Source organism: Nicotiana tomentosiformis, chromosome 7 (genome assembly GCF_000390325.3).
Source record: "Nicotiana tomentosiformis chromosome 7, ASM39032v3, whole genome shotgun sequence".
Taxonomy (NCBI): Eukaryota; Viridiplantae; Streptophyta; class Magnoliopsida; order Solanales; family Solanaceae; genus Nicotiana; species Nicotiana tomentosiformis.
The window spans coordinates 129619600-129631292 of record NC_090818.1 but is presented as its reverse complement, the minus strand read 5'-3'; the positions used below and the strand labels follow the sequence as shown (position 1 = coordinate 129631292).

At 36.0% G+C, this 11693-nt stretch overlaps 1 protein-coding gene across 1 annotated transcript; it reads right to left on the bottom strand.

Moving 5' to 3' along the window:
- Positions 1-5489: 5489 nt before the first annotated feature.
- LOC104085124 (F-box/kelch-repeat protein At1g57790-like) lies at positions 5490-11236 on the bottom strand. Its single transcript, XM_009589081.4, has 3 exons — positions 11027-11236; positions 8079-9194; positions 5490-5825 (listed from the first exon to the last, which is right to left on the bottom strand). Exons 1-2 carry the CDS (start codon positions 11056-11058, stop codon positions 8096-8098), a joined length of 1131 nt encoding a protein of 376 aa, XP_009587376.1. The 5' UTR covers positions 11059-11236; the 3' UTR covers positions 5490-5825; positions 8079-8095.
- Positions 11237-11693: the final 457 nt, after the last annotated feature.

The following is an 11693-nucleotide window of genomic DNA, read 5'->3' as shown; positions in this document are numbered from 1 at the left end:
CCTCACTAAATATAACTTGAATCGATCCCATGCCTCATGTAGATGCTCTCCCGGTAGTTGCTTGAAGAAGAAAATCTTATCCCGGAGCTCTGAATTCTTGCTTTGCAGGAACCATTTAGCTAGGAAAGCTCGAACGAGTTCGGGCCAAGTATGAATGGAATTAGGTGGTAGATTTTGGATTCATTTCCTTGACTCTCCAGTTAGTGAGTACTTGAATACCCTCAGCCTTAGGGAATTATCTGAAATGTGATTCTGCTTGTGCATCGCATACACACCCAAGAAGTTTTTGATATGTTGTGTCGGATCATCATCGGTGGAATTTCTGAAAACCCCCTCTGCTTTGAGCATTAGGATTAGATCGTGTTCCACCTTGAAGGTGGCAACATCAACTGTTGGAGGGACAATGGCATTTGTATCCTCAATATACTCATCTATATCCGTAAAAGGGTTCTCTTATTCTAACTCGGCCATGTTTACCTAGTAACACCAAGCAAAGCAAGCAAAGTGTGATGGAGTAGAAGAAGACGTAAAGTAAAGCACACACTAAATAGTAATTTCAAAACCGTATTCTCCGGCAATGGCGCCAAAATTCGATACGCTCAAATTACACCTGAATAAATGGTGTAAGGCGGTTGATGTCAAATATAATAACCCAACTAGGTTGGGGTCGAATCCCATAGGGAATAGGTGAGAAAAAGTTACTTGAATAGTGTGAAACTTGACTTAAGTCGTAATCCTACTCCGTTAGCTTAAAAGAGAGTGTTATAATTATGAGTTATCGAGAAAACTATTTTGTTACGAGAATGTGATTAAGAAAACCAAGATTGTGTCCCCATCAATGGAATATAATGCTATCGGTGTTAATATGATATATTCCTAATGGAAGGTCCTTTGATATGCAAATGGTTTTTAAATGACTACCCAATATATCCCAATAGTTAGGTAGTATTTTCTCTTTATGATTTTCCCAAATATAAAAGAGTTACAATTAAGAACAACCAATTTATGCCAAATAGAACCCACTTATTCCTAAGAGATTCTATTAAACAAGGCTTAAAGCCTTGAGTTTTTGCTATTCACTTCTACCAAACCCTAACCCACTTTTCCAAGTAAAGATAGAATGAAATGGCACTAGTCAATGTTTGCAACCACCAACATTACATAAAGCATGAGAAATGAATAAATACCAACCAACTATTATATATATATTCAATGGTAAACACCCATTAACATTACACTCATTTAGGGCCCACAACCTTAGTATTTAAAACTAGCTACTCATACTAGAATCCAAGAACAAAGCAATAAATGAAGTCATAAAGCTTACAAAGATACAAGATTCTTTCTTCAAAAGCTTCCAAAACTCATGAGAAACAACGACTATTGTTTATTAGGTCATTACTAAAGGGACCACAAAATTATAGGCGATTCGCAGCTCGTTGCCAAAATTCATGAAGATTGTGTATACATTAGCACACGAAAAATTAGAAATCGTTATGAATTCCTGTTTTATGGCCCTAAAATATCAAAAAAGAGAGGAACGGTCATTCCGAAGCGATGACTATTATTCATTATGTCGTTTCTGATGGAACAACATAATTTTAGGGGATTCAGAACCCATTACTCGAATTCATGAAGATGGCGTGACGTTGGCACACAAAACATTTGAAATCGTCGTGAATTCTTGTTTATAGAGAATCAATGCCTATTGTTTATTAGGCCATTTCTGATGGTCCCACAAAATTTTAGGCAATTCGGAGCCCGTCGTCCGAATTCATGAAGCTGATATGGACACTAGCACACAAAAAATTGAAAACCATTGTGAATTCCTATTTTACGGCCGTAAAATATAAAAAATGAGGAACAGTCATGGCGAAGCTATGACTAGGGTTAATTAGGTCATTTCTGATGGGACCACAAAATTTTAGGCGATTCGGAGCTCGTCGCCTGGATTCAAGAAAATGGCACATACATTAGCATACAAAAATTTAGAAATCGCCGTGAATTATATTTTATGGCCCTAAAATGCCAAAAATTAAGGAACAGTCATGGCGAAGCGATGACTGTAGTTCATTAGGTTGGTTTTGATGGTCCCACGAATTTTAGTCGATTTGAAACCTGTCGCCTAAATTCATGAAGATCGCGTGGACATAAGCACATAAAAAATTGAAAATCATCATGAATTCTTGTTTTATGGACCTAAAACGTCAAAAATGATAAGTGATTATGGAGAACCGATGACTATTGTTCATTAGGTCATTTCTTATAGGGCCACAAAAATTTAGGCAATTCGGAACCCGTCACCCAAATTTATGAAAATGGCGTGTACATTAGCATACGAAAAATTGAAAATCATCGTGAATTACTGTTTTATGACCCTAAAATACCCAAAAAAATGAGAAGCAGACATGGCGAAACTATGACTATTGTTCATTAGGCCGTTTCTTATAGGCCCACAAAACTTTAGGCGATCCGGAGCCCGTCACCCGAATTTATGAAGATTGCATGAATATTAGCACACGAAAATTTAAAAATCGTCATGAATTCCTTTTTTATAGCCCTAAAACGCCAAAAAAAGGGAAACAATAATGGAAAAGCCATGACTATTGTTCATTAGGTCGTTTCTGATGAGCCCCAATTTGGAGACCATTGCCCAAATACATGAAGATGGCGTGAACATTAGCACACGAAAAATTAGAAATCGTCCTAAATTCCTGCTTTATGGCCCTAAAACTCCAAAAACGAGGAACAGACATAGCAAAGCAATGATTCTTGTTCATTAGGTCATTTCTGATGAGCCCACAAAATTCTAGGCAATTCGGAGCATGTCGCCCGAATTTATGAAGATGACGTGGACATTAGCACACGAAAAATTAAAAATTATCCTGAAGTAGGAATTTTAGGCGATTTCAACATTTACATGTGCTTATGTCCATGCGATCTTTATGAATTTGGTAGACGGGCTTCAAATCGCATAAAATTTTCTGGACCCATAAAAAACAACCAAATAACCAATAGTTATTGCTTTACCATGATTGTTCCTCGTTTTTTGGCGTTTCAGGATCGTAAAACAGGAGTTTAAGGCGAATTTAACCTTTTCGTGTGCTTATGTCCATGTGATCTTCAAGAATTTTGGCGACGGACTCCGAATCGCCTAAAATTTTATGGGCCCATCAAAATGACCTACTGAACAATAGTCATCCCTTCGCCATGATTGTTTCTCGATTTTTGGTATTTTGGGGCAGTAAAATAGGAATTTAAGGCGATTTCAGCCTTTTCGTGTGCTTATGTTCATGCGATCTTTATGAATTTGGGCGACGTGCTTCAAATCGCATAAAATTTTGCGAGTCCATCAGAAACGGCCAAATGACCAATAGTTATTGACTCGTCATGATTGTTCCTAGTTTTTTGACGTTTTGGGATCATAACATAGAAATTTAAGGCGATTTCTTGGAGGTATGGTGCACAAATAATTTTTGAACTCTGGTTGATTTGAAATTTGATGGGTCAAATGGAAATAACCTTGTTTGAAATGTTCGCCATGGCTATTATCATTTTTTGATGTTTTGGGGTCATAAAATAGGAATTAATCATTATCTCTCTTTTTTTGTGTATTTATATACATGATGATTTTCCTGAATTTGGCTTATGGACTCCGATTGGCTAAAATTTGGTGAATCCATCGGATACGGTCTTGTGAGCAATACTCTCCATGACTAATATTATTTTTTGGCATTTCGGAGTCATAAGAATACTATACACGGTCACATGAAACCTACTCATGTTATGCATGGGTACTTGGATCCTACCGGTGCTTAAAGAGTTTACGGTCTCTGATTGACCTGAATTTGGTGGGTCCATCCGAAACTGCCTTTGAGAATACTCGCCATGATTAACATCATCTTTTGGCGTTTTGAAGGTCATAAAACAAGAATTAATGATTATGTCTATTGTTTCGTGTGTTTATATATATGATGATTTTTCTGAATTTGGTTGATGGACTCTGTTTGGCCTAAACTTTTATGAATTCATCGGATACGGCCTTATGAACAATATTCACCATGACTAACTTTATTTTGTTGGTGTTTCAGGGTCATAAAAATACTATGCATTGTCACATGGAACATACACGTGTTATGCACGGCCACTTGAATTCTACCGGTGCTCAAAATATTTATGGACTCCAATTGACCTAAAACTTAATGGGTCCAATGAAAATGGCCTTATGAGAAATACTCGCCATGACTATCATTATTCTTTGGCGTTTCGGGATCATAATATAGGAATTAATGATTATATCATGATGATTTTTTTGAATTTGATTGATGGACTCTAATTGGTCCTATCGGATACAACTTGTGAGCAATACTCACCATGATTATCTTTGTTTTTAGCGTTTCAGGGTCATAAGAATACTTAACATGGCTACATGGAACCTACTCGTGCTATGCATGGCCACTTGGATCGAAATTTTTTATTTTGTGTCTTACACAACTGACACTAGTTGTGTGAGGCCTCCTTTTTGTCTCACAACTTTGTGCTCCCAGAATTTTGTGGACTCAAATGTGTAAGATATGAGTCCACAAATGCGTGAGATAAAAAGAGGTCTCACACAACTAATGTCAGTTGTGTGAGGCACACCATAAAATCATTCACTTGGATCCTACCGGAGCTCAAAAAGTTTGCGGACTCCAATTAACCTAAAATTTGACGGGTCCACTGAAATATCACTTTAGTTCACATAGCTTTTTTTTTAATATTAATTTTTACATGATATATGCTCAATTATGATATAGATCTTATTTTTTTATAGCGGCTATCTATATTTAACAAAATGGGGGATTTATTTAGGGGCAACTTGATTTTTTGTCAGTTTCCTTATTTATTTATAGGGAAGCTACTGGATTTGAAGGGTCTTTTTATTCATTTACCATGTTTCTGTTGTAGATTATATTAATCAATTAATAGTCGTAGATTATAGAATATTTTATGATTCCACAAATATGGAATTTCCCTTAAACAAACTTTCTGAGAGATGGCACAACTATCTGACTTTTATCCCATAAATTAAAAAGGAGAAAACTAAAACCAGGAGGGTGCTTTCTAAGTTTGCAATCAAACTTTTAATTGTTGAACCAGAGGGGATAGCTCTAGTTCTTAAACAGTATAAATATTGGAAGTATATTAGCAGAGCAAAACAACTTGCTATGTTGCCTAGATCCTCCAAAAATGCCGACAGTGTGTCGGATACTACAAATTTTTGGGAAATCTGCTATGTGGGCGACAATATTTTTGGAAGATCCAAGCAACATAAGTCACCAGAAACGAATAGTGTATGATTCAAAACACTCGATCTCAGAAAGATATAAGAATATACAAAAAACCCAGAGAATTCTCACGAGTGGGGTTTGGGGAGGGTAAGATGTACGCAACCTTACCCCTACCCTGAAGAGCAGAGAGGCTGTTTCTGATAGAAAGATATAAGAATATGAATATGAAATACCTAGTGCTCTTATTCAGTCATTATCTTGAATAAAACTTTCTACAAACTCAACTACAGCGTTAAGTTATCTAAAAGCTTTCTACACAAAGGAAGAACAGTTCTTACTCATTGAACGAAAATCTTTAATGACAACTTATAAAGTACCATAAATTGACAGACAACATGATTAGAAACCTGCTCTTTATCATGCCTCCAAACTTTGACAACATTTAGTGATACATCGAAAGCGTCGATTTCATTTTTTTTTCTGCAACACAGCTACATCTGCAGCTTTGAAACTGGTTGATGAAGTTGTTTCAAGACGAGACCTTGTATTATACTCCTGAAAGAGATGATTACAGACATGTTAGAGGTAGTTTTGGACATGAAGATGTAGCTGACAAAAGACAGAAAAGAACTGAAAATGTAGTAAAGATAGATTCATTCAAGCATGGAGTTTATAGCAATTCCATTCACTCGTAACATCTCTAATCTCTGCCATGCAATGAAATTGGCTGTTTATGGCATAGTTGTTATTGTAGTCCCTTTTTTCTTCTACCGACTTATTAACGTCACTCCCTGTTATGTCAAATATTCTTCTTTGTACATCAAATTAAATGGTTCTAAATCATTTTTTGTACCCACTTACAAACCCATCCTGTTCACTCTTTATAAATTTTGCAAAATGACATATATTGCCCGCCTAGCCCCAATCGTGCTAGACTCAGCACCCTATCCTACTTCACTACCCTGCACTACGCCGCTGCCACACATATACAGACTTGTGTAAGCCAAAACTCTACCTTCCAAGTAGTTAGCTGCTTAAAATCTTTTGTTATACAAGCCTCTTTTGATCGAGAGCACATTTAGCTACCGAAATGCCAAAATTATAAGCCTTCAATTTCATTTGTCTTGACCTAAAATAAATAAATTTCCCTTTTGCTATTTGAGACTTTCCAATCTTTTTAATCTGAAATTCTAAGCACCAAACTTTGGAAGCTTTTAATATGTGTTATGATCTTTCAAGATTCCAAATGAAGCTTGGTAATGTATTAAAAGGGACTGAATCCTAGTTTTAGCTAATTTTGGTCAAAAGAGGGATGAGTTGAAAGCACAAGTACACTAAATGATTCAGTAGCTCAGCTGCACACCAAGAGGAAGACATGAGCTACCTTCAAACTCAAAGCACAAAGCTATCTACTACTTATCACAGCGATCTTGTTTTCCAAAGCAATCCTCTTAACCGTAGAAACATTTTTCGGTTAGTAGAAGACTCATCTTACATGAACCATGGAAGTAGAAGTCAGGAAAATTGAGTCAAAACAGACCAAGAGAAATAGAGAGACTAGACGAGAAGGAGTTGAGTGAGTCATCTAGCAACTTAAGGCTCTTAAGCTCAAAACTCTAGCAGTTCCTCCCCCACACTGTACTGAGAATGTAGGTTATAAGCTAAAAAAGAAATAGCTAGGATTCAGACTTCATATTTTTCCGGTGTCTGGGGAACAATTTAGTCAAATCCTGAATCTCTCGTAGATACTGCTCTACCCAACATATCAATACCTTGGCTGAAACTAAGAAGACACTTACATGCTGCCATTAGATCCTATCCTTGCCTAATTTAGAATCTACGGCTGCCAAAAATCTAGTGTGCTTCAGCAAAAGTTACAGGGCATAAGGCCACATATCTCTCACCGAAGCCGGCACCCTCGGCAGTGGAACTATGTTTGGCTGGGGACAATTACCTTGCAAAACTTTATATGCTTTTCACGATTTTGCATCCCTCTCATGGCATTTATTTACATTAAAGTTTAATTATGATAGAAAATCCTAAAATTTGTTTAATTCAGGAGGGCAACTGTCAAATCTAAGTGGTTGCCCGTAAGCACTATTACCACTATTCCCTATATCAGGTTTTTTCGCATTCTTCAACAAGTTATTTTCCTTCAGGGTGGCCCAAACATACGCCTGCCTAGTCTAGCATTTCCAACGTTGAGAAGAAACAAAGACATTATAGAAAGAACCAAAAATTAGTTGGAATATTGGGATCCTTTTAATTGGGATATGCAATTAACTAAAGCTGTAGCATCTTAAATATCTTAAACTTAATTTGGAACTTTTCTATTAGAAACTGAAGCCTACGATAAAATTTTCAGTACTATTTTATAGTATGTGCATTGTCAAATGATGATATCATTTGGTGAAGACAGGACTATTAACTGTTTAGCCTTGGGAAAAACCACTTCCTAAGGTGTCTTGCAAGATGTGAAGTTTCAACAAGTAACTTCCTTCAATTGCAACTGCTACTGCGATGCACTTATTCCTTCTGCTCTACAGATTTTATCTCCTAATCGGTCTTCTCTTTCTTCCGGTGTGATCATCTCTCCTACTATATCCACCTATGTGGTCATCATCGCAACTAATATGCTCGCCCAACTTTTATATTTTAATGTATATCCAATACAGGTCCTTTCTCAGCCATGCCATGCCGTTAAAGTTACTATGGAAAAAAGTTTTCAGAAATGCTCTCTTGTACATAAAGGAGAAGTGCAGCTAATGCAAATACTTGCACATTAAATCTAACAGAAAAGAATAGTACCTTTGTCGCAAATCTTTTCAGACAAAGGCCGAAAGGTCCTGCGGTGGATCAATCCAAATGCTCTCAAAAGGATCTTGTTCTCCCCAATCATAACACTGCTTTCGCGGGTAGTATCTGTCATGATCGAGGGAATACGATATGCAACGCCTTCCATAAAAACGAACTTTAGAGAAATAAATACTATTTCTCATCACCCCAAGAACGTCTATCCTTGCTTGGGATGACAGAAAACTTGCAAAAAGTGTCAAACCACCTAAAGTTTGCATCTCCACCCAAATTTTATTGATTTGGTCTAACTTATATATCACCGGATTTGCAGTAGAGCAAGTGTATATCACATAGATATCTCCATTGTGCTCTGCCATAAATTTTCCTTTCCACCAATTTTTCACGAAAAAATTTTCGGGGCATCTCGGAGGTGGAACCACACGAACAAGCCAAGTACGTTCTTCAGGATTATAGACTCCCAACCAACCAGTAAGACTCAGACAATAAAAGAGACCATTGCAGAAAACTAACTTATTCCAAATGCTGCTAACAAATGGCAAACGATTTTGGTAATTGGCAGTTGTCCATTCCGTTGCCCCCGGTTGACATGTGCTAATTGCGACCAAAGTGGGGCTGATATGCTTAACTGTGAAAACGATACAGTTCGGAGATGTAGGAGCTGCAGAAAAAGCAACTATCTGGTATGTTAATTCTAGTCTTGGTAAATTGATCACGTTCTTCGTATAAGGATTGAAGAACAACACACGTAAAGTTCTCGGTTTGTATAGCAGCAACCAGCCATCTTTCGCGTAACAAAGCCTAGAGCCACGTAACTCTGGTAACTCAACTGAATAAGTTTGCCTCACTGAAGGGTCGTAGAATTCAACCAAGTCACCGAATTTTGGGAAAAACATAAGCCAAGGTGGTTTATTCGCAACTCGTACAGAGACGGAAACAGCAAGCCATTGCTTGCAAACAGCAGAGGCACGGATGTTTTCTCTCAAGTTTAACCGGGAGAGAATCAGTTCAAGAATTTCCATTGGTACACAAAACAATGAGTTTTGCTCATCAGATCCTTCACACTGCTCAGTCGAAGCACCACCATTATTTGGAGCTGTTGCAGCTAACCTAGAAACATGAAAACATATGCTTAGTTTCAAAAATGGATAGTGAAATAAAAACTAAATACTGATACCAACCCTTAAAGTTAACGTTATGCACAAAATATGAAGTACACATTATATTCATAACCAAATTCAGATAGTTACAGTTGACTTTCAGCATTAAAATTCAAAGACGTTATGCTTTTAGAGTAACTTCTCACATGCAACGGACAAAATAAAAGACGACATATCCTAAATCAGATAGGTGACTTTAGCATTAAAATCCAAAACATTCTGCTTTTCCTGTAACTTCTTGCATGAAAAGGACAACATCAAAGACGACACATCCTTAATCAGATAGTTACAGGCAACTTTCAGCATTAAAATCCAAAACATTCTGCTTTTAGAATAACTTCTCACACGCAAAGGAAAACATCAAAGACGACATATCATAAATTAGTAACAGGTGGCTTTCAGCATTAAAATTCAAAACATTCTTCTTAAACTTCTAACACGCAAAGGACAAAATCAAAGATAACATATCCTAAATTAGTCAAGGCGATTTTCAGCATTAAAATCCAAAATATTCTGCTTTTAGAGTAACTTGTCACACGCAAAGGAAAGTCCTAAATTAGTTCCAAGTGGCTTTCAGCACTAAAACCCAAAACATTCTGCTTTTAGAGTAACTTCTCACACGCAAAGGACAACATCAAAGACGACATATCCAAAATTAGTTACCGTTGGCTTTCAGCATTAAAATTCAAAACATTCTTCTTAAACTTCTAACACGCAAAGGACAAAATCAAAGACAACATATCGTAAATTATTCAAGGCGACTTTCAGCATTAAAATCCAAAAGATTCTGCTTTCGGAGTAACTTGTCACACGCAAAGGAAAATCCTAAATTAGCTCCAGGTGGCTTTCAGCATTAAAACCCAAAACATTCTGCTTTTAGAGTAACTTCTCACACGCAAAGGACAACATCAACGCCAACATATCCTTAATCAGATAGTTACAAGGCAACTTTCAGCAATAAAATCCAAAACATTCTGCTTTTATAATAACTTCTCACACGGAAAGGACAACATCAAAGATGACATATCCAAGCTTAGTTACAGGTGGATTTCAGCATTAAAATTCAAAACATTCTGCTTAAACTTCTAACGCGCAAAACAGTCACAGACTCACAGATATGTTATGCATAGTAACATGAACGTGGAATATGTTCACGACAACAGATCGAATCGAAGCATAAAATGGAGGAAACTTGCCAAAAGGTTAACAAATAAACAGATCAAGTGATAAATTGATAACCCCCTAATTGGGTATCCACCAACAGTAGCAAATTCACCTCAACCACAAGAAAACCAAGAAATCACCTCACAAACAAACACTTAGCATACAATTAAATCTGCCTTTTTTACTTCAACTTAATTCTTCTTTTTTTTTTTCATCTTTTAGGGTCTGAAATATTTTGGTTTCAAATTGTTTGACCTCAATCACTAAACTTACTTGAAAAAGATCACACCTTTCAACTCTAACTGATAAATTAAACTGGATCCACACAACAAAACACATGAACCATAATCCAAACTAAGACCCACTTAGAATTCATTACAATTCAATCATTTCGATCAAATTAAACTCAAGAAACCTTTTAAAAAAACTAATAAAACTTCAAAAAACAGTGAACTTTGAAGACACACAACAAAACCCATGAACCATAATCTAATTTAAACCCACTTAGAATTCATTACAATTCAATCATTTCAATCAAATTAAACTCAAGAAACATTAAAAAAGTAAATAAAAAAAAGGTAATAAAACTTCATAAAGCAGAGAAATTTGAAGACTTACAACTTCATTTTTCTTCTTTTTCTTCCAGCCATAGCTGCAAGAACTCAGTTTTTGTGGTTCTTTTCTAAGCAGTAAATGTTTTTCAGTGTGAGAGACCAGAAAAGAGAAAAAGAAAGCAGAAAAAAGGATTGATTTTTATCAAAAGGGGATATAATAAAGTTAGAGAAAATGGCAACTGGCAACTGGCAATGACTGTTGTCAACTGACCACAACGTCAGAGTTACCACCACACGTGTACTTTCTTAAAGGGTGTCTTCTTCTTTTTTTGAAAAACAAAAAAAAATTAATTTTTGCGCATTAACATATAAAAAAATTAATAAAATCCGATCAAGGAAATTACATATAAATTTCTTCATAAGGATTACTTTTTATGTCTCATTTTAGCAGTTGCTTTAGCTCTTTTTACGTCTACTAGCTTTAGTATACGTGCGTTGCACGTGTATTTCGCGTCAATCAGTATAAAATATATACAAAAAAAATAAATTATTGTATACGTTGAAACAATATTTTCTTAACATACAGAGATGATGAATTTAGTTGAATTAGTTATATAATATTTGTAATTATAATATAAATAAGAGATAAATATGTCATGTTGTTGTATCTCGTCTAAATCTCTTTGGAATACAAGTAATACAAATTTCGACTATCAATTAGACCAACGACA

What these genes read in the sequence shown, in the direction of transcription:
- LOC104085124 (XM_009589081.4), bottom strand. Translation starts at nt 11,058, where the DNA reads ATGGCTGGAAGAAAAAGAAGAAAAATGAAGTT. An exon ending in AAAAGAAGAAAAATGAAGTT is followed by an intron (nt 9,195 to 11,026) that starts GTAAGTCTTCAA and finishes TCATGTTTCTAG; the next exon opens with GTTAGCTGCAACAGCTCCAA.